Source organism: Hypanus sabinus, chromosome 13 (assembly GCF_030144855.1).
Source record: "Hypanus sabinus isolate sHypSab1 chromosome 13, sHypSab1.hap1, whole genome shotgun sequence".
NCBI classification, from domain to species: Eukaryota; Metazoa; Chordata; class Chondrichthyes; order Myliobatiformes; family Dasyatidae; genus Hypanus; species Hypanus sabinus.
In genome coordinates this window covers 86,583,879-86,607,672 of record NC_082718.1, presented here as the reverse complement: position 1 = coordinate 86,607,672, position 23,794 = coordinate 86,583,879, and the positions used below count along the sequence as shown (strand labels likewise).

Genomic DNA, 23,794 nt, shown 5'->3' with positions numbered 1-23,794 from the left:
TAGCAGAGGGAAGGAGGGCCTTACAACTCCTTTGGTAGAGACGCATCTCTGGCCCACAATTACATGTCTTAAAAATTGGGGAAAAAAGGTAAACACAGTTAACTTAAACTGGCAATATTAAAGGAGAACTAGATAAGGTTCAGGTTGGCAGAGTGAGGCTACATCCACAGTAGACCGGATAATTTTGAAAACGCTGGTTTCGGGTAAAAACGATAGGCTTCCACATTATGCGTTTTTGAAAATATCTCTATCCACACTGAAATGGAGATTTCGGTGAATCTCCTCCCCCTGCGCATGTGCAGGACACATCTACCGAAAACAAGCGACATGTTTGGTGTCGAATCTCACAGTAAAAGTGCACGTTTGTGTAGGTACAGACTAGAAAAACTTAAAACGACGGACGGCTGTTGGCTCCCATGCAGGAGAACTTAAAACTAAAAAAAAACAAATACTGGAGCATACGGCGGCAACTGACAGGGAGTTCACAGACAGATTGACCCGGCTGACAACAAACATTGAAAAACTGACTAACTCTGTTGCATTAACAAAGCCCCTTGTTAAATGTATAAAACATGTCTGCATCAGTGTTATCTTGTATTTCCGTACAATGTTACATTAGGCTGTTACACATCTATTGTCAGAGAAGTATTTGCATAAATAGGTAAACCACCTTCATACGAGCAAGGACAGAAAACAGCAAAGTGAGTACAGTATACTTATTTATTCAGTAAGTTATGGGTCAAAGTATTTGGTGAGTACATTTCTAACTCTTCTGGCTTCAGTCTCTTTACCGTCTGTTCTGAAATTGTAGGGTTGCGTTCAAGAAAACAATGAAATAGCGCGGTGCCGTCTGACAGCGTTTTCAAAAGTCTCCGGTTACTCCGTCCACACTGATCTGCCGAAGCAGCATTTTCAAAAATACCCAGGCTGGAAAGCGTTTCTGAAAAGCTCCGGTTTCGGGGGACGAAAACGCCGTTTCAGTGTGGACAGAGAGTAAATACAAAGAGGAAAAACCTTTGGTTACAGATTTATGCGGCGTAGTGTGGATGTAGCCTGAGTTGCTGCTTTTACATTAAGTTGTGCATATCCTAAATTCTGCATTAAATGAAGTCTGCTGCAAGGCTTTTTCTGTGCTTTTGAAGTTTTGCCCATTACCAGACTAGTCATCAATAAGCAATGTGTCATTGGTTATTACTCAACAGCAGAGTGAAAATTACATTGAATGTGAGGTCCAGAGAGGGGGTGAGTCACTGAGGTGGAAAGATCATCAAAGGGGACAATCAGTAGAGTAAACATCAGATATAAAGCCTGGGGGTTCAGCCATCTGAGGAACGGGAAAATCAAGTAAGCCGCAGAGGAAAGAAACAGACAATTGGTTTAGGACATTTCAGAGCCTTTCTGCCTGAGTAATAGGATAAGGTTCTGATAACCTGTTTGGTTAGTCACCCAACAACTCAGTCAGACAACCACCTGACCTCTGGGTGTTCTTTTCTTATAGTTCTACACCTCTGCACTCAAATTGATTTTAAACTTGCCCTTAGAAAAGTGAGCTTGTTCTAAAGTCTAAAGAGAAATGAGTGTAAGAAGTAACTATATATTAAAAAAAATATGATGGAACGTTTTGTCCTCTATCCGATCAAGTCAAGTTTATTGTCATTTTACTATATACATGTATGCTGTCAAATGAGGCGTGTCTCCAGACCAGGGTGTAAAGCACAATAGTGCATATAACACTCAATGACTTAGGAAAGTAGAATTAGGTCAACAAATGAACTGTGCATAGATAGACAAAGCGAAGTGCATAAATTAAATATTGAAGGGTACAGCACAGATTATCTCAATGACACCTCGACTGTGATGCAGCAGGAAGTTCAGAAAGCTAACGGCCTGAGGAAAGAAACTGTGTTGCCCATCCTCAGCAGTGTTGTCTTGATGCATCGGCGTCTGCTGCTGGATGGCAGAAAGTCAAAGAGCATGCTGGATGGATGTCTGGGTTCCTTGATAATACTAAGGGCCCTGCATACGCAGTGCTCCTGTTAAGCGCCTCTGATGGATGTCTGGCCTATTACCAGGGATTGTTTAAAGATTCACAAGTCACTTCCTCCCTGCCAACTGTGGCAAGATCAGTTCCTACCTTCATGAGCAAGGGGAGCTTGCTTGTGCTCCATCTCTGTGTGCTCTGAGGTGCCTGATAAGGCCACCAAGACTGCCCCCCCCCCACCATGGTGACCATACTAAGTTGCCAAGCCCCTTCTCTGGAATTTTGTGGGCCTAGTTAGTAGAACCACTGCCTCACAATCCCACTGACCTGGTTCTGTTCTGACCTTGGATGCTAACTGTGTGGAGTTTGTACGTTCTCCTAGTAACTCTGTGAGATTCAGTTTCTTCCCCGTCCCCATGACATGTGGGTTGGTAGATTAGTAGATCACTTTAAGTTGCCCCTAATACTGGGATTCCCAACATTTTTAAGCCATGGACCCTTACCATTAACCAAGGGGTCCATGGAGCCCAGATTGGGAACCCCTGCCCTAGTAGGATCTGTGGGTGCCGGTGGGGAGAACTTTTGACAGGGATATAGGGCAAAAAACCATGAGTGATATAAATAAATGTTGTTAGCATAAAGTGTTTTGGAGAATTACTACATTATTTTAAAAATCCATAAATAAAGTTCTTGAACTTGTCATTGTGAACTGTGACCCGATACTCTGTGATGTGAAATGGCTTCTGTTTCCTTTTCAGGTAACCTTTTGATCCCCTGTATGAACCCTCACATCTGAATTAACTAAAGAATAATACAAATGTATTGATTGCTTTTTTAAAGCATTTATTTATGTACTTTGGAGATCAGCAGTTTACTTTCTGTTCTTCCGGCAGGTTCTGAGGAATCACGTGATGGTACGTGTTGGAGGAGGCTGGGATACCCTTGAGCACTATCTCAACAAGCATGATCCCTGTAGGTGTGCATCGTCAAGTAAGTACCTTCGTGAAGAGGGATTCCAGTTCTTGCCATTTCCTCTCTTTCACTTTCACTGTTCCCTCTAAACTGCGTGAGTACGCGGCCACACGGTCACTGAAATGCTCCCGTGCACATACTCCTCATTGCCACACAGCTGGAATGTTCTTTTATCTAATGTTAGTATAGTTTTGAAATTATGCAAATACAATTCTGACATCTGTTAATACAGTTGTGACATATCCTATAATTAATTGTGCATTAATGAATAGAATCCATAAATTTTGCAAATAATAAATATACCACAACCTTTGAAAAGTTTTACAGCTTCAATGTATTCACGTTGTCATTGTTTCAAGTTACAACACTGTTACAAATTGTAACAATAAACACAGAATGGAAGTCGGTAGCTCATTGTTAATAAGCTGCCAGCCCGCTGAATGCCAACACTGTCTAACTTTAAAAGTTTACTGAAAGTGAAAGATTTTCTTTGTTTCATTATACCCTCCAATTAATTAAAAAATCAAAGTATGTGATTTTTTCATTTTTTGTTCTAAATATTCATATTATGCATGTGACAAGAGAAATCATTTAAAGTGCCGTGAATTTCTCAGTCTGTGTGGGGGTGGGGGGGTTAGATTTCTTGCTCAGAGCAGTAATTGGCCCACACGTCTATAAAATAATTGGAGGGAATGTTGTTTACCTTGTGGATTCTTATAACAAGCTGTGATCACCAGTGTGATTTCAGTTCATGTTTAATGTCATCTTGGACTTGCAATAAGCTAAATGCAGCTTGTCAACGTGAAAGTAGCAGATAAATTGATAAATAAGTTTAACTGAATTATCATTTGGAATGCATCCAGCTTATTCCTCAGACATTAACAGAGCATGGGCATCTGTAATCATAACACATTTACTGCTCCAGGCTATGCCAACAGCACCTCTCATCTGTGGCCTTTGTCATGGGGGAGGATGAGCAACACCACCATCTGCAGGGTTCTTGTTGGCTCTTTACTCAACCCTGGAGCATCTGGACAGCAAAGAGGTATGCATCAGGATGCTCTTTATTGACTACGGCTCGGCATTCAATAACATCAGCCGTTCAAAACTAATCAAGGCCTCGATTGGATCCTCAATTTCCTCACTTTCAAATGCCAGTCAGTCTGGATTGGCAACAACATCTCCTCCATAATCTTCTCCAGCTCAGGGGCACCACAAACTGTGTGCTTAGCCCCCTGCTCTGCTCACTTTACCCTAATGACTGTGTGTCCAAGTACAGCTCCAATGCCATATTCAAGCTTGCAGACGGCACCACTGTCCTAGGCTGAATCAAAGGTGGTGATCTGTTGGTATGCAGTACGGAGACTGAAAATCTGGCTGAGTGGTGCCATGACAACAACCTCTTACTCAATGTCAGCAAGACCAAGGAGTCAAATTATTGACTTCAGGAGGAGGAAACTAGAGGGGCATCGGACGATCAGAGGGGAAGAGGGTCAGCAACTTCAAATTCCTTCATGTTACCACTTTGGAGGACCTGCCCTGGGCCCAGCAGTTAGTAAGAAAGCATGGCTGAATCTTTGACAAACATCTACAGATGTGTGGTGAAGAGTATACTGACTGTCTGCATCACACCCTGTTATGAAACACCAATGCCCTTGAATGGAGAAGCCAGCAAGAAGTGTTGGATAAAGCCCACGGGTAAAACTCTCCCCACTATTGAGCACATCTACATGGAGCATTGTTGCAGGAAAGTAGCATCCATAATCAGGGACACCCCCCCATCCAGACCATGCTGTCTTCTTGCTGCTGCCATCAGGAAGAAGGTACTGGAGTCCTAGGACTCTCACCACCAGGTTCGGGAACAGTTACTTACCCCTCAACCATCAGGCTCTTGAAGCAGAGGGCACAACTTAGCTCAACTTCACTTGCCCCATCGCTGAAATGTCCTGACAATCTTGTAAGACCATAAGACATAGGAGCAGAATTAAGCCTTTCTGCCCGACGAGTCCGCTCTGCCGTTCCCTCCTGGCTTATCCCAGATCCCACTCAACCCCATACACCTGGCTTCTCGCCATATCCTTTGATGCCCTGACCAATCAGGAAAATATCAGCTTCTGGTTTAAATATACCCACAGACATGGTCTCCACCACAATCTGTGGTAAAGTGTTCCACAGATCCACTACTCTTTGGCTAAAAAAAAATCCTCCTTGCCTGTGTTCTAAAAAAAGTCACCCCTCAATCTTGAGGCTGTGCCCTCTAGTTCTGGATACCCCCACCACAGGGACCATCCTCTCCACATCCACTCCACGTCCTTTCAACATTTGGTAAGTTTGAATGAGATCATTCCCCCACCCCCCGCATTCTTCTAAATTCCAGTGAGTACAAGCCCAAAGCTGCCAAACTCACCTCAAATGTTAACCCCTTCATTCCTGGAATCATCCTCATGAACCTACTCTGGACTCTCTCCAATGACAACACATCCTTTCTGAGATACGGAGCCCAAATCTTGATGATAATAGATAATAGACAATAGGTGCAGAAGTAGACCATTCGGCCCCTCGAGTCTGCACCGCCATTCTGAGATCATGGCTGATCATTCACTATCAATACCCAGTCCCTGCCTTGTCCCCATATCCCTTGATTCCCCTATCCATCAGATATCTATCTCGCTCCTTCTTGAAAGCATCCAGAGAATTGGCCTCCACCGTCTTCCGAGGCAGTGCATTCCACACCTGCACAACTCTCTGGGAGAAGAAGCTCTTCCTCAAGTCTGTTTTAAATAACTGACCTTTTATTCTCAATCCATGCCCTCTGGTACTGGACTCTCCCAACATCTAGAACATATTTCCTGCCTCAATCCTATCAAATCCGTTAATTATCTTAAACGTTTCAATCAGATCCCCTCTCAATCTCCTCAATTCCACCATGTACAAGCCCAATCTCTCCAATCTCTCTGCGTAAGACAGCCCTGCCATCCCAGGAATCAACCTAGTGAATCTACGCTGCACTTCCTCAACTGCCAGAATGTCCTTCCTTAAACCTGGAGACCAAAACTGTATACAATATTCCAGGTGTGGTCTCACCAGGGCCCTGTACAAATGCAAAAGGACATCCTTGCTCTTGTATTCAATTCCCCTTGTAACAAAGGCCAACATTCCATTTGCCCTCTTCACTGCCTGTTGCACTTGCTCATTCACCTTCATTGACTGGTGAACTAGGACTCCTAGGTCTCTTTGCATTTCTCCCTTACCTAACTCGACACCGTTCAGACAATACTCTGCCCTCTTGTTCCTGCTTCCAAAGTGGATAACTTCACATTTATTCACATTGAATGACATCTGCCAAGTATCTGCCCACTCACCCAGCCTATCCAAGTCTCCCTGTATTCTCCTAACCTCCTCTTCGCATGTCACACTGCCACCCAGTTTAGTATCGTCAGCAAACTTGCTGATATAGTTTTCAATGCCCTCATCTAAATCATTGACATAAATCGTAAAGAGCTCTTAAGTGCGGCCTGACTAGTTTCTTATAAAGGCTTAGCATTATCTCTTTGCTTTAGTATTCTATTCCCCTTGAAATAAATGCCAACATTGCATTTTCCCTCTTTACCACAGACTCAACCTATAAATTAACCTTCTGAGAGTCTTGCACAAGGACTTCTAAGTCCCTTTGCACCTCTGATGTTTGCATTTTCTCCCCATTTAGATAATAGTCTGCACTACTGTTACTTTTACCAAAATGCATCATCATACATTTCCCAACACAGTATTCCCTCTGCCACCTTTTTACCCATTCTTCCAATTTGTCTAAGTCCTGCTGCAATCACATTGCTTCCTCAGCACTACCTACCCCTCCACCTATCTTTGTATCATCTGCAAGTATTGCCACAAAGCCATCAATTGCGTTACCTAAATCATTGACAATGCGAGAAGTAGCAGACCCGATACTGACCCCTGTGGAACACCACTCGTCACTAGCCCCCAACCAGAAAAGGCCCCTTTTGTTCCCACTCGCTGCCTCCTGCTTGTCAGCATTTCCTCTAGCCATGTCAGTATCTTTCCTATGACGCCATAGGATTTTGTCTTGTTAACCAACCTCATGTGGCACCTTATCAAATACCTTCTGAAAATCCTAGTAGATGACATTCACTGCCTCTCCTTTGCCCACTGTACTTGTTACTTCCTTGTAGACGTCTTTACAGATTTCCCTTTATAGAAACCATGCTGACTTTGACTTATTTTATCATTAGTCTCCAAGTAGCCCAAAACCCCATCCTTAGTAATAGATTCCAACACTTTCCCAACCAACTGGCCTATAATTTCCTTTCTTTTGCCTTCTCCCTTCTTAAAGAGTGGAGTGATATTTTCAATTTTCCAGCCCTCCAGGACCCTGCCAGAATAAAGTGACTCTTGAAAGATCATGACCAATGCATCTGTTATCTCTGCAACAACCTCTCTCAGGAGTTTGCCTAGAACTTTTTCCTTCATAATAGCAATGGCACTCACTCTTGCTCCTTGACACTAACAGACCTCTGAAACCCTGCTAGTGTCTTCCGCAGTGAATACTGTTCCTAAGTATTCATCAAGTTCATCTGCCATTTCGTTGTCCCACCAGCATCATTTTCCAGTGGTCCCATGTCAAGTCTCACCTCCCTTTTACTCTTTATATAACTGAAAAAACTTTTAGTATCCTGTTTTATATTATTGGCTAATTTACCCTCATGTTTAATCTTTTCCCTTTTTATAGCCTTTTTAGTTGCCTTTTGTTGGATTTTAAAAGCTTCCCAATCATCTAACTTCCCACTCATTAAGTTCACTTTTGCCCACTCACTTTTGCTACCTTGTGTGCTGTTTACTTGGCTTTTATGCAGTCCTTAACTTCCCTTGTCCACCACAGTTGCCTACCCCTGCCATTTGAGAACTGCTTCGTCTGTGGGACATACCTACCTTGCGCCTCGTGAACTACACTCAGAAATTTCAGCCACCCCTGCTTGCCATCCTTCCCGCCAGTATCCTCCTCCAATCCACCTGGGCAAGCTCCTCTCTCGTGATTCTGTAATTCCCTTTATTCCACTGATACATGTGACTTGTGTTTCTCCCTCTCAAGTTGCAGTATGAATTCAATCATATTATGGACTCACTTACAAGGACTCTCCATCTCATGTTCTCGATTTTTATTCATTCATTCATTCATTCATTTATTATTTATTTCTTTTTTCCTATCTTTATTATTTGCACAGTTTGTTGTTTTTTGCAAGCTGGTTGAACATCCAAGCTTTTATTGTAGTTATTATTTTATTTTGGACTTATCGAATATGTCCACAAATAAATGAACCCAAGGGTGGTATACAATGACATATCTGTACTTTGATAATAAATTCACTTTGAAATTTGGGGTTGTATGCCACTGTGCTGTGGATGTTCATCAGTTTCTTCACTGTCACTCCAGAAATCTCCAATCCAACGTTGTGGCAGTGTCTTCTTGTGGTACGGAAAGGCAAGCCTGTGCCTTTAGGCTGAAGGGAAATGGGGGCTGAGCAGCAGAAACTCGCAATGAACAGAAAGTAAAGTGACTGTTGGGTGTGAGCAGGGTTGGGCCTGAGTGTGGGGCCCCAAGTCTCACAGATCACCAAAATAAATTAAACTCGATCACCCATCACGTTTCAAAATCATTTCCTGTTGTCAGGCTGCAGCTTGTCCCTGTAGCCTGGGTGTGTAGCATAGGCGTTTAACTTAGCCTGCTTGTTATGAAGCTCTCGAGGTAGAATCAGCTGAACTGGCCCAGCTGCATAATTACTGCTTTTTGGAACCTAGGCCTACCATGAGCTCTCACAAACAATAAAAAAAAACTTCAGCTCGTTAATGGTTGCAATCGTTAAATCTTTATGACAAGTAAAAATTTCCATTGCTTCACCTTTTTCTGCTTAGAGGTGTTGGCCTCAATATCTGCTTCATTTCCATGGTTCCTGTCAAAACACCAATTGGTCAGTTGGTCACAATGCCTTTTCTTGTAAGGCTGGAACGGATCGTGTCAGAGCCCTTCAGCTAACTAGAATAAGAGTAATCAGCCAGACTTGGTCCTGTCCTCTCGTAGTGATTTGGCTGGAGATCAGAAGGAAGCACTTATCTGCAGATGCTGGGAATCTAAAACAAGAATGGAAAAGGATGGCAATATTTGGCAGGTTAGGCTGCATGTGCAGGAAGAAAGAGCATAGCACAGTACAGGCCCTTCAGCCAATGATGTTGTGCCAACCCTCTAACTTGCTCCAAGATCAATCTAACTCTTCTTTCACATATAACCCTCAATTTTTCTTTCATCCTTGTGCCTCTCTAATGGTCTTTTAAATGTCCCTGATATATCTGCCTCTATCAGGGTATTCCACACACATTTCTCTCTATTTAAACAAAAACCTGGCTCCGACATTCACCATTCTTTCCTCCCAACACCTTAAAGTTATTTACTCTTAAAGTTATTGTTGTGATTGTAGTTGGCCACGCACAGTCGTTCCCAACCTGGGGTCTGCAGACCCCGTGCTTGATGGTATTGATCCATGGCATTAAAAAATTGCTGAGGACCCCTAGGTTTAACACTTGTAGGTCCATGTTTTCGCTCTCTGAATAGTGGGGTTGCATTTGCTTCCTTCCAATCCTTTGTTACCAATTTGGAATGTAGGATGATAACCAAAGCATCCACTGACCATAGTTATGTTTTATAAAACTCTGGGAAGTACATTGGTTGGCCTTTCTGTTCCTTAGGGCTTTATCCTGCCAACCTTTCCCATCCTTTTTTTTAATCTGCTAATTCTAATTTCCTTCAGTTCTTCAACCTTTCGATTTTTGGCAGATTTTTTTTGTTCCATGAATACAGTCACAATGTATTTAACTCCTTTGCCGTTTCTTTATTTCACATTAGAAATCTGCCCAGAGCCCACATTTGCCCTGGCTAATACTTTTCGTGCATCTGTAGAAGATCTTGCAATTTGTCATTAAGTTTCTTGACAGTTTACATATCAATTATCCTCTTTCAAGTTTTGCTGCTCCCCTGCTGCATTCTAAAGTGCTCCTAATCCACAGGCTTACTATTATTTCCGTCAACGTTATAAGCCTCTTTTTTTAGATTTAGTGCTATCAGTAATTTCTCCTGTCAGCTATAGACAGACCACTTTTCCTGTTGGGTTTTGGTGTTTTTCGGGAATGCATCCGCTTTGCAAATTGTAGATTATTCATTTATATAAATTTCCTTTGTTCACTTTGTTTCAGATTCAATAACAAGCTTTCAAACATAAAATAAAATATGCCATACATCCAAGTTACCAATGAACTCTTTTTCATTCTGCAATGTGAAAGTCGTCTTTTCCTCTGGTTCCTGAACGTGCGGATCTATAAAACCATCTGAGCTGGACTCTCTTCTCATCGTTCACTGATTTTCTCTACATAGATCTGCATACTCGTGATGTCTGCCCCAGGGCACGCAGGTTCCAAGGATCGGTCATCTGCCCTATGATTAAAATTTAGTTTGTCCAGTCTGCATAGATTAAACTTCTCCACAACTATAGTGTTGTATCAGATCTTATGATCAAGATACAAAGTACATTTATTATCAAAGTATGTATGCAGTATACAACCCTGAGATTCATCTTCCCACAGACAGCCACGAAACAAGCCACGGAACCCCCAACGTGCAAGAAAAGAAATCACGCAAATAGAAAAGCAAGGAGTGAAAAGCACAAAATACAAAACTTCAAACCACAAGGTCATTAAAGCAGTGTAAGAGTGCTCAGTTCAGTTCAGTGCTGGGTCGCCCGCTGACCGTAGGCCACGGAGCCAGTCCTCCCCAAGCAAAATCGCACAAAATAGCAACGAAAGAGGAGCAACTAGAAACACATCATGACATGGACCAGAGTGCATTCCACCAACCACATTGATTGAAACCTTGCACCATCCTCCTGCAGCGTCGAGCGAGAGGGGTAGGAAGATAACGCTGAACTTCCGCTCTCATTCTTCCCGATTTCAATCTTCCTCGGCCCTTTAATTGGGGAGATCGGTGAGAAATGGAGTCGATCATGGTCTCGCGCCCATCTCCAAGTTTCATTGCCTCCAGGCTGCACACTTTGCTCAGAAACCCACCAAACTCCTTCAGAGACAGCAAAGCGCCAGATCACCCAACCGGTCCAAAGACACTCCACCAACATGTAGACGACAGGCTCCAACAGTAGCAGAACCATATTTGAAAGAAATATAGAAACCTAGAAAAGCTACAGTACAATACAGGCCCTTCAGCCCACAAAGCTGTGCCAAACATGACCTTACCTTAGAAATTACCTAGGGTTACCTCTATTTTTCTAAGCTCCGTGTACCTGTCCAGGAGTCTCTTAAAAGAAGAAGCAGCAGAAGAAGTAAGAGTCGTCGCTTCTGTCTGAAGAATGTCGTCTTGTTCACTAGCATCATCTTCATGATGTTCTAACCCATTTCCAATAATTACAATTATCATTTGGTGTATATTCCCACTTTTGGATGGGAATTTTGTTCATACCAGCAGAAATTTGGCAGACATACACAGGTCAGAACATGCACCATCAGGAGTTTGCATTTCATTTCCTTTGACTCATCCGATCTAATCTAGAGTATCTAATCTAGTTTATTTAGTGAGTCTTGAAATTCACTTAATCTAGTATAACTACGGCATGAACCCATGATAAATTGTTCACTGTGATCTGACCATCCATGTTTTAATAATAAACTAAATGTGCTATTCATTGCTAATTTGAAAGAATAATTGGATTATTTGTTATTTAATGAACAGTGTTAAGTTTTTGTTCTAGTCTCTGACCTGTCAACTAACCTACCATTTCTCTTGCAGGACTGCTGCATAAGATCATTACGTAAATATCTTCGAGTTATTTTTACTAAATGAAGGATAACACTCCAGATGAAGGGCACAAATGCACACCATGCCACAGCTAGTTGAGCTGCTGCCTCAAAGTTCCAATAATGCAGGTTGAATCCTGACCTAGACTGCTGTCCATGTGGAGTCTGCCTGTTGCCCTACTGGTTTCCTTTCACATCCCAAAGGTGTGCAGGTTGCCAAGTTGATTGGTCCCTGGGAATTGCCGCAAATGTGCAGACGTGTGGTAGAATCTGGGTGCAGTTGATGAGGATGGAACTTAAATTTCAAAGTACATTTATTAACCGAGTATGTATGCAGTATACAACCCTGACATTTGTCTTCTCAAAGACAGTCATATTCAAAGAAAAGCATCAACCTCCCATGCGCAAAGAAAACAAATTGCGCAAATGGCACAAGAGCATCAGCCCTCCTCGCACGAAAAACCCCCCAAAATGCAGAAGCAGCAACAAGAAAGAACAAGCAAACACACAGTATAAAAGCACAAAATCGAAAGAGTCCAATCCACAAACCGCAGGCCCAGAACTTCTTTCAGCAAGAAATGGAGTCGACCTTGAACCCCGTCTCTAAACTTCTTGGCCTCCAGACCACTCACTGCCCAGAATCTCCTCAGAGACAGCAAGGCGCCATATTGCTCAATCACTCCGAAAACACTCCATCAAACTGTAGATCACAGGCTCCAAACAGTACCAGAACCACTTTTGAAAGAAAAAGGAACATTCCAGCACAGTATAGACCAAGTGGCCCACTTTAACCTATTCTCAGATCAATTTAACCCTTTCCCCTACATAGCCCTCTTTTTCTATCATCCATGTGCCAGTTTAAGTTTCTTAAATGCCCCTAATGCAGGGGTTTCTACCTTTATTTAATGCCATGGACCCCTCCCATTATCTGAGGTGTCCATAGACCACAGGTTGGGAACCCCTGCCCTAATGTATCTGCGTTTACCACCACCCCTGACAGACCATTCCATGCATTCACCAGTCTTTGTGTAAAACTTTGCCTCTGACATTCTAGTAGAGTAGAACTTTTCAAAACATTTCTTTAAAACCTTTCTTTTATTTGGCCTACTAATCGGATTACTTAACGCCTGTTGATATTGATTACGTTTATATAGTTTGGTATATTCGATTACATTTTATTCAATATAATATTTCTTTTTACTTATTATTTTCAGTTGTCTCATTTTATGCATATGTTGATTTATCCTTATAATCTATGTAAAATAATTTGAGCTTCAATCTTAATGTATGAAGGGTGCGATATAAATGTAGTTATTATTATTGTAGTTCCCTCTTTAGTTTCTTCCAATCACCCTTGTTTCCTTGCTGTTTGACTCCCTTGCCCTGTCTACAACGGCCCTACCAGGGAGACGGTGTATTAGCATAATAAGCGCATAAGTCATAGGAGCAGAATTGGATCCTTCAGCCCATCGAGTCTGCTTCCCCATTCCATCATGGCTGAACCCAGATCCCACTCAACTCCAAACACCTGCCTTCTTGCCATATCCTTTGATGCTCTGACCGATAAAGAAACCATCAACTTCTGCCTTAAATATACCCATGTACTCGGTCTCAACCCCAGCCTGTGACAGAGCATTCCACAGATTTACTACTCTCTGTCTTAAAAAAAATTCCTTCTTGCCTCTGTTCTAGAGGGTCACCTCTCAATTTTGAGGCTGTGCCCTCTAGTTCTGGACACCCCCACCATAGGGAACATCCTCTCCACATCCACCCTATCTAGTCCTTTCAACATTGGGTAGGTTTCAGTGAGGTACTTCTAAATTCCAGTGAGCACAGGCCCAAAGCTGCCAAACGCTCCTCGTGTTAACCCCCTCATTCCCAGAATCATCCTCGTGTTGCATTCTTTCAACCTGCCACTTCAGTTCCACACACCAGTGTAAAGCCTACACGGTGCTGAGGCTGATGTAGGCTGGCCTGAGATTCAGTTCTGGTAAAACTTTGGCTGTCTGTTGCATACCCTGCTTGATCTTCCTTTTCCACTGAAGAATTCCTATTTTGCTTATCACCTGCATAACCTTCTCCCAGAATCTCCCTCCACCCCTACCTCACACACTGAAGTTGAATTTCACTTCAAAAAAAAATCTTCCACATGGCTTAATAATGGCAGAAAATATCATAGGCTCACACTTTTTTAGATGGCATTGTTAAACTTTGTGGAGGTTGAAAGAAACTGGCAGGGATACTGTAAATACAGATCAAATCTTTACACAGTGCACTGGGCTAGAATAAGCTAAAACAATAACCATGATGAATAAAGCATAAAAGCTACTGTAAAAGTGCAGTGCTGGTAAACAATAAAGTGCAAGATTATTACTGGATAGATTATAAGAACAGGAGTGTGATAACAGCGGGATAGAAGCTGTCCTTGAGCCTGGTGGTATGTACTTTCAAGCCTTTGTATCGTCTGCCCAATGTGAGTGGGGAGAAGAGAGGATGTCCACACTGGGTGAGGTATTTGAATATGTGGGTTACTTTTTTTTTTGAGGAAGTGAGAAGTACAGACTGAATCCATAGCGAGGAGGCTGGTTCCTGTGCTGTGTCTACACCTGCTTGTGGTCACATGCAGAGCAGTTGCCGTACCAATCTACTGTGCATCCATTTAGAATGCTTCCTAGAGCGCCTCGATTTTTATATATATATATATATGTATATATTCTTTTTTAATTGGTAAGAGTTGATGGGGTCACGCCAAAGAGAGAGTAAATATCATGGCCAAGAAATGGGCCCCTTGAAACCATGAGCTGAGGTGACCGACGATGTCCAGGAAGTTAAAGGAGGGAAAAGCTTAGCAACAAAATCCAATCTGGGAAAAGGCAAGTGAAATAGGGAGGCTTAGTGGTTTTTATTTTACTTGGTCAAGGTTTTATAAACGACCATTGTCTTTATTACTGAATCACAGTATAAAATTTTAGTAATAGCATCTAAGCAGTGTTTTCAGGAATATCTACTTACAACTTTTGGATTATGATCAATTTGACTCAATTTGGTTCGGAATGCTGTTGTTGTCACTCATTCCATTGTTTGCATGATTTGTTTTTTCTCTCTTTCTCTGTGGGCAGTGGGGGTTGGTCTTTTTATTAATTGGGTTTCTTTGGGTTTCTTGCTTTGCGACTGCTCATTAAGCAAACAAGTCTCAAGGTTGTGTCATTTATACATTTGTTGATAATAAATGCACTTTGAATCTTTGAACTTTATGTCAGTGGTTCATGGAACTGCTCCGGATCAAGGTCCTAGTATTGTGTGTGTTGTACATGACTGTATCATTCAGACACATACTTTTTAACTTTGACAGCACATCGCTATCAACCAGTGAAACCTCAGTCCAAGACTTCCCTGAGCAACAGCCCTCTCGCCTCCAGAGCCCCAAGTCCCGGACCGCATCGCTTTTCCGAAGGCCCGAATATCTCAAGGCTACCTGATAATGCCAGGCATGTGGACAAGCGGACAACCTCTGCGGCGGAGTTGTCAGCCGTGAAACAAAATGGATTATCTGCCGCAACACGGGACAGACCATTCAGCCCAACTAACAGTGGAAACAAAAGTGAGACACCAAGGTTTCAGAATACATCTGGCAATCCAGCTGAGTTGGCAAATAAACGCTTCCAGCAAACACCAGACCCAGGAAGGACTATCTCATCTCGGTCATACGACTGGTCAGAACCAAGGATTTCTGGTCCTGGGAGGTAACTTGCGTTCTTTTAATAATTTCAGGAAGTATGGCTTTTAATTCAGCATGATGAGCTTCAGATTTACTGCCTTTTTGATTTTGATAACTTCGTTCTTGGACCCACTCTTCAGTTTGCCCCCTTGTGGAAACTGAAATGGTGGCTTAACATGTGACTGCATTTGGCCTTCACCGATAGATATCTTAGTTTCTGTTCACTCATAGAAGAAAGCGTTGGTGATGTATTTACAAGGCTGTGGAGACACCACATAAATCCTTGCTGATTGGGAATGTTTTGGCTGTTCAGATAACTGCTTATTGAATTCTCCATCCACAATTTGAGTAGCTGAATGTACTTTATTTAAAATAAGATTTTTGAGGTTCCATAAAGTAGTTCTACCTTATCAGTATAAAAATCATTATCTGAAACTTCCTTAATCTGTTGTTCATACTGTGACCTGCAATGGTTTTTGATCAGATAATGCCCCAATCTGAAAATACTAGTAAATGTTCCCAAGTTCTTAGCAGGTCCTGCCTGCTGCTAGTTAGAACTTTCCAGAAGCTTCTGATTTCTGCATTGCACATTAATTTGCAGATTACAAACATTCAAGTTGAGGAATGGGATTAAGGAGATTGTTTAGAGAGTTGGGATAGAATTTATGGGCTGAGTAGCCACCTATAAAATTATGCAATATAAAAATGACATTGATGGACTTTTGCACAGTTGTGACTGTTAACGCAGTCACTGGAGAGACACTGACGCTGGTGGATATAGAAGTATTTTAGTCAGACATACAGGAAGCATGCAGGAGACACTATTGGAAGAAGATGTCTACCTGGCTCAATATTACATAACATTTTATTTGTGGAAGATCAAAGGTAACAGCAGGACAATTCTATAGTTACAATGTATCTACAATGCTTCCTGTGAATTATATATAGATTTTAATATCTCCTTCTTTGCAACAACACTCCAGACACCCAAAATGAATGTTAATCCGCACTGACTCTGTGCTGCATTTATATATATATATATATATATATATATATATATATATATATATATATATATATATATATATATATCTATATGCAGGCAACTGAGGTCAAATGGGATGTTTCTTTGGTTGCAACCAACCTCAAAACGCAGCTCCAGGAAAATCATTGTTCAGAGTTGCATTTTAAATTGCATCTACAATCCACGTTCAGGTCTAAAGACTGGTTGCTGTTGAAATTAGTATTTGCTTTCTACCGTATCTCCAGAATATGCCCTAACATGCACATTCCTGATATTATTTCCTTCATTCCACCTGCAGCCATGCCTTCACCTGTCAAAATGCAATGCTATCTCATTCCCTTCCCAAACACTTGTCCCCTATCTATCTCACCCATTTAAGACATTAAAATCTATTGCAACACACACAAAATGTTGGAGAAACTCAGTAGGTCAGGTAACATCTAGGGAAATAAGCAGTCAACATTTTGGCTGTAGCCCTTCGAGAAGACATTGAAATTGATATTTTTGACCAAATACCTTCTGTTGTATATCTCATCAAGAGTTATTTATTAAGGGGCCCTTGAGCTCTTTAGTTTATTTTGTTATGTCAGTGGTACAATATTGTAAATTTTTAGGGGTTTGTCATCAATGGGTTAATTCAGGAGACGTATTGTACTGAGTGAAAAGAAACTTGGGCATATGCCAGCATAGCTAGGATCCCTAAAGACTTTTGCACAGTACTGTATTTGTCAACATGGAGTGGAGAGCGCATTTGTAAATCCGGTGGGAGAAAAGGATGTTGGTAATGGTGGGGGTGGAGTGCCATGGGAGGGGTGTGGGACCAGTGACAGAGAGGGAGGACCAGGGGTGGTGGGATGGGGATGTTGATGTGGGATCAGACAAAACCTAGCCCTGAGACACCAGGCAAGGTCACTCGCATATGTGATGAATTTTTTTTGTGGCAGCAGTACAGTGCAATATGTAGCATTACTACAGTACAATATATGGAGGAATTTAAGGTGGGGGTTATATGGGAGGCAAGGTTTAAGGGTTGGCACAACATTGTGGGCTGAAGGACCTTACTGTGCTGTACTATTCCATGTTCTATGTACTGTGCAAAAGTTTTAGGCACCCTAGCTATATATATGTGCCTAAGACTTTTGCACAGTATTGTAACGAGTGGGTTTGTGTCAATTTCCAATACAAGGGATCATTATGTCATATTATGAAACCACGTTTTGGGTCAGCTTTCACTTCACTGCACTGATGTGTCATGTCACTGCGGCAATGTGATTGCATAGAAGGAAGTGTATCCCTTATAAGTTCTATTGTATTCCATATTCGGAAGCTGCTCATGTTAAATCTCCTTGTGACCAACATCCTCCAATTACTTTACACTTTTTTTTAACAGAACTTTGTCTCCTAACAAAGCCTTGCAGACACTGTATTACAGATGATCTACTGACACACAGGTCATTTTAGAATTTCCCATCCAGATTCATTATAACTCCTGGTTAGCTGAGGGAACCAATTAGACTTTAATTTTCTCACAGTTTTTGCGTTATCAACAGATCTCTCAGTGAAAATTTATTTATTTGATTGTGATACAGTGCGGAATAGGCTCTTTCAGCCCTTTGAACCATGCGGTAAAGCAATCTCCTGATTGATTGATTTCAAGCCTAATCATTCTACAATGACCAATTAACCTACCTGCAGATAGGTCTTTGGACTGTGGGAGGAAACTGGAGCACCTGAAGGAAACCCACACAGTCACGGGGAGAATGTTACAAGCGCCTTCCAGGCAGCGGCAGAGAAATATAAACCTGTGAAGAAAAATACAACCTAAAGTTGGTGTTATGTTAATGGATCTTTTAACAATGCTTATTATAGATTTTAATAAACAAAATATTGTCTTTGGGTAAAATGCTAGCAACTTATAGGCAAATTACCAAAGACCAGATATTTTGTTTTTCTTTAACTTGAGAAGGGAAATGCTGTGGTTTCATTATTTTGTCTAATATGTTGACTGTCTCTATAAAGCCAGATTCTGGCTGGTTTACCTTCCCCCAGGCTGAGAGACAACTGAACTCCCTGCCACCACCCAGAGCTCATGATGTATGGAGTGCCTGTAGCGTTATAATGTTTCCTTATAAATCTGTGTCATATGCACCTTAGTATTAATTTATTTGTGGTAATATTACATAGTGTTGTGTGTGAGTTATATGTGCTGTGTGTGCACCTTGGTCTGAAGGAGTGTTGTTTCATTTGGCAGTAACCATGTGAACGACTGAATGACAATAAATTTGAACTTGAACTTATGTAAAGTGGTAGTTACTCAATATCAAATATTGCTTCAAATTTGTTGCTTTTATTTGATCACCTCTAAGTGAATGAAAATATTTAATCTCACTTAGACTGGTTTTAGAATTAAAGGTGATTCTCCTATCTAATATTGTTTCCCCACCAACTCCAGACACTACCTGTGGTAAATTGGGGACCACTTTGTCAAGCATCTCTCTTTCAATATTTTTATTAATGTATACAAGAATATATAACAAATACAGAGTATATATATATATATGTATATATATATATGTGTGTGTGTGTGTGTATATATATATATATATATAAATTACTAACAGAATACAGCCAATAGAAAAATTGAACTGTATAGGTCTGAGTAACATACATGTATATAGTACTCTGGTAATGATTACTAATGCTGCAAATTTATAAAGAGTATACATTAGGAATTTTATTTATATATATATAAAAATCTAGCCCCTACCAAGAAAGCCAGTGGGTAGGAACAAGGAAAAAGTATTTTTTAAAAAAGTGTCGCTAAGTTGTTAACATAATTAATAACATCTACATAGAAAAAAAACCTTTCACAAGTTAGAGTAGCAGTTCATAAAAGGATCCCATGTCGTATAAAAGTACTGTACTGAATTAGAAATAGAACACCGAATCTTAGTTTGAAGAAGATGAGTCATAATGTCTTCTAACCACTGCATTTGAGTAGGAGAGACTGCTTCTTTCCATTTGAGCAAAATCCGTCTTCTCGACATAAGTGATATAAAAGCTAGAACATACATGTCGAGGGAGTTAAAGTTATATCTTGAGTTCCAAGAATACCTAAGAGAGCAGTAAGAGGATTAGGTTCGAAGTTAGTGTTAAAAAGTTGAGAAATGGTAGAAAATACATCTTTCCAAAATTTTTCTAAGCTGGGACATAACCAAAACATATGAATTAATGAAGCATTGGCTGAATTACATTTGTCACAAGTTGGAGAAATATCAAAGTAAAAATGGGATAATTTCTCTTTAGACAAATAGGCTCTATGTACCACTTTAAATTGTACCAAAGAATGGCGAGCGCAAAAAGATGACTCATTCACTAATTTCAAAATGGCATTCCAATCTTCTTCAGAGATTTGCATGTTCAGATCATGCTCCCAAGCTTGCCTAATAATATGTAAAGAAAGCTGCTTAAACATAAGCATTTTGTTATATATATTAGAGATTGATCCATCAAAAAAGGTTTCAAATTTAAAATATCATCTAAGAGATTCTTATCTGACCTTGAAGGAAAGGTAGCCAATTGAGAACGCAGGAAATCTCTAATTTGAAGGTAACTGTAAAAATGAACTCGTCCTGCACCATTCACCATCAGCGAGACTTGCGTTTTAATTCCCATTCCCATTCCTGTTCTGGCGTATTACCCATTGTGCCAAGATGAGACTATCCTTAGGGTGGAGTAGCAATACCGTGTATTCCGTCTGGATAGCCTGCCTCCTGCTGGCATGAACATCCGTTTCTCCTTCTGGTAAACTAAGTCCCCCCACCCCCATCTTCCTCCATTCCCCACTCTGACCTTTGTTACATCCTCTCATCTGCCTGTCACTTCTTCCGGAGTCCCCTCCTCCTTCCCTTTCTCTTGGGGTGCACTCTCCTCTCCAGTCCTTGACCTGTCTCACTCACCCACCACCTTCCAGCTAGGCTCTCTCTTCTCCCCCACCCCCATCTTTTTTTCTTCTGGCATCTTCTCCCTTCCTGAAGAAGGGTCTCGGCCCCAAACGTCAACTATTTATTATTTACCATGGGTGCTGCCTGACTTGCTGAATTCCTCCAGCATTTTGTGTGTTTTGCTTTACACCAGCCACTGGCTGTTTTTATTTTTTAAGTAGTTACATAAAATTGGTTGCTTTTGAGCAAGATAATGCATCTCAAAAGTTGTTTTAACTCGGGGCATAGAATTTGTTTTGCCCAGAAGTATGCAGTGCCCACACACAACACCTGATGAGGTCAGAAACGGCCACCTCCCTTCTGGATCGAAAGGCTGTGGCTCGATGTTTCAACATTTTGCCTGTCACTTCAGAGTTGGACGGTGGTGATCTCCTCCACACGAGATGCAGTGACATTTAACTAGCATCTCCCAGCGCCTTAGTGTCACCGTAACCATCTCAGAGCAGAGCTGTCCTATCATCCTCAAATAATGAAGCCTGCTTCCATCTCTTGCCATTTCTAGGAGCCTACTGGTTTGCAAATAAGCTGCTGCAGAACAGGAATAATTCAGTCAGTAAAGCTACTTGAGAACTCCTTGGATCCGGAAAGTCTCTGTAAAAATGCACATTTTTAGCAAGTCAGTCAGGGTTGGTAGATAACAGACATTGCAGATGTTTTTGTTCCCTTAACTTATTGAGACTAGTTGAAAGCCTTCACTTCCCTTCAGCCGTTCAAAACCATCTTCCAATAGGTCACCAAGCCGAAAGGCCACTGTCGGCGTTTGCATTGAGACCTGGGCCTCAACGTCTCCTAGTGCATTTGGATCCGTGATTTCCTCACTTGCAGACCCCCGTCAGCTTGGATTAGCAACATCTCCTCCACAATCTCCCTCAGCACAGGTGCCCCACCAGGCTGTGTGCTTAGCCCCTGTTCTTCTTGCTTTATATTTACGACTGTGAGGCTAAGCACATCTCCAATGCCATATTTAAGCTTGCTGAGGACACCACTGTCGAAGCCCGAATCAAAGGTGCTGAATTGTCAGCGTGTAGGAGGGAGACTGAAATTCTGGCTGAGTGGTGACACAACAATAACCTCTCACTCACTGTCCGCAAGGGCAAGGAGCTGATTATTAACTTCAAGAGGAGGAAAAGAAGCTCACGAGCCAGTCCTCATCAAGAGATCAGTGATGGAGAGTGTGTGCAGCTTTAAATTCCTTAGCATTATCACTTCAGACAATCTGTCCTGGGCAATTATGAAGAAAGCATGGCAGCACATCTACTTTCTTAGAGGCTTGCAAAGATTCAGCATTGTATCGAAAACTTAGACACACTTCTATAGATGTGTGGTGGAGAGTATATTGGCTGGCTGCATCACAGCCTGGTGTAGAAACACAAATGCCCTTGAACAGAAAATCCTACAAAATGTAATGGATATGGCCCAGTTCATCACAGGTAAAATCCTCCCCACCATTGAACATATTTACATGAAGCGTGGCCGCAGGAAAGCAGCATCCATCATCGGTGACCCCCCACCACCCAGGCCATGCTCTCTTCTTCCTGCCGCCATCAGGAATGTGGCACAGGAGCCTCAGGACTCTCACCACCAGGTTCAGGAACAGTTATTGCTCCTCAACCATCAGGCTCCTGAACCAGAGGGGATAACTTCACTCGCCCCATCATTGAACTGTCCCCACAACTTAAGGACTCACTTTCAAGCAATCTTCATCTACTGTTCTTAATATTTATTGCTGATTTATTTATTACTATTATTATTATTTCCTTTTTTTCTTTCTTATTGTACTTGCAAAGTTTGTTGTCCTTTGCCCACTGGTTGTCCACCCTGCTGGTGCCATCTTCCATTGATTCTATTATAGCTATTGGATTTGTTGAGTACACCCACAGAAAATGAATCTCAGTGTTGTATATGGTCACATGTATGTACTTTGGAGTTTGACCATTTAAAGTTCAATATGCAGTATGCTTGCATTAGATTAACGAAACAAACTCATTCGTTTTTGGGTCAGGAGAATGATTCGCTGCCCTTGAATCTATTTGGGAATCTGATCAAAGAAATTGCCCATGTCACTTGATAGTTATCAGACTGCTTTGAGCATTAGGCTTGCATTAAGTCATTAGGTTTGACAAAAATAACTCCACTACTAATTGTATTCGCATACATTAGAACGGTTCAGGCCCCAGTCTTCAAGGCACAAGGGCTCCATCTCCTGCCAATTTGTTTTCCTGTTTAGCAGCTAGAAAGCAAAGACGTATCCCACTGTTTCAGAGTGATTCAATGTCTTCCATGTAGTCTGGAGCCTAGCATGAAAACTTCAAATGCAAAAGAAAATGAGCATGGTCCAGATTTTGTGATTGTATAAACAATGGAGCTTTTGGCTTTTGTTACTTCATGAATACAACAGTGTATGTGCATGGTTGCATACAGAAGTCCAGCCGTTGCTGTGATTCAGCCACCTTCATACATTAAAACATTTGTTTTGCAAAGTTCTCAACTTCAGAATCAGTTTATCACTGGCATATTTCGTGAAATTTGTAAACTTTGTGGCAGCAGTACAATGCAATGCATGATAATAGATATTAAGCAAGTATTGCAAAAATGAAAATTTATGAAAGTAGTGAGCTAGTGTTCGTGGGTTCAACGTCCATTCATAAACTGAATAGCAGAGGGGAAGAAGCTGTTCCTGAATCATTGAGTGTATGCCTTCAGGCTCCTGTGCCTCCTTCCTGATGGTAACAATGGGAAGAGGGCATGAATTGAAAGGAGATTTGATGTGAGTTGTGGGAAATGCATTTGCATGTACCTTGAAAATGCTTCATTCTGTTGCATGAAGTCTATTTTCAATGGTACATTATTACTGCTTAGCAAAACTTTTGCTTCTGAAAATAACTTTAAGTTTGAGGATAGTAAATTGTAGTTTATTTACAAAATTTTGACTTTATCTTAATCCTATATATTTCATCTTTATTTAGCACCCTATGAATTATGAACAATGTTGATTAATATTGCTTTATCTTGAGAATACGTTAGTATGATTGGTTTTTTGACCAGCTGCCACTAGTTGTTAGGAATCCACTTCGAACTGATGACCAAAAGCCAGTGATGAGACTGTCTTAATCCATGCTACAGAGGTCTGGTGAACAACCTTCCTCAAGGCCAGCAACGAGTCCAGAGGCTTTGATTCTACTCTCAATACTAGTATCCAGCTCTTTACATTTGGGGGTTGATGCAAG

The 23,794-nt window shown here is 41.4% G+C and overlaps 2 protein-coding genes across 6 annotated transcripts in view; one reads left to right on the top strand and one right to left on the bottom strand.

Moving 5' to 3' along the window:
• rasl10a (RAS-like, family 10, member A) overlaps positions 1-23,794 on the bottom strand; it is a 99,687-nt gene that overhangs the window by 17,758 nt on the left and 58,135 nt on the right. The window contains exons 3-4 of one of the 5 annotated variants that reach the window (XM_059988076.1): positions 18,253-18,365; positions 8,849-8,919 (exon numbers count right to left, since the gene is read on the bottom strand). In XM_059988076.1, the coding sequence (XP_059844059.1) occupies positions 8,864-8,919; positions 18,253-18,365 (169 nt within the window). In that variant the 3' untranslated portion in view covers positions 8,849-8,863. Of the gene's footprint in view, positions 1-8,848; positions 9,098-10,269; positions 10,452-16,664; positions 18,366-23,794 lie in introns of those variants that run through there. The other 4 variants (XM_059988078.1, XM_059988075.1, XM_059988077.1 and 1 more) reach the window with 4 other exon arrangements.
• The window catches only part of gas2l1 (growth arrest-specific 2 like 1), a 101,784-nt gene that overhangs the window by 49,892 nt on the left and 28,098 nt on the right, over positions 1-23,794 (top strand). Inside the window, exons 3-4 of the mRNA XM_059988070.1 lie at positions 2,875-2,971; positions 15,174-15,564. Of these exons, the coding sequence (XP_059844053.1) occupies positions 2,875-2,971; positions 15,174-15,564 (488 nt within the window). The remainder of the gene's footprint in view (positions 1-2,874; positions 2,972-15,173; positions 15,565-23,794) is intronic.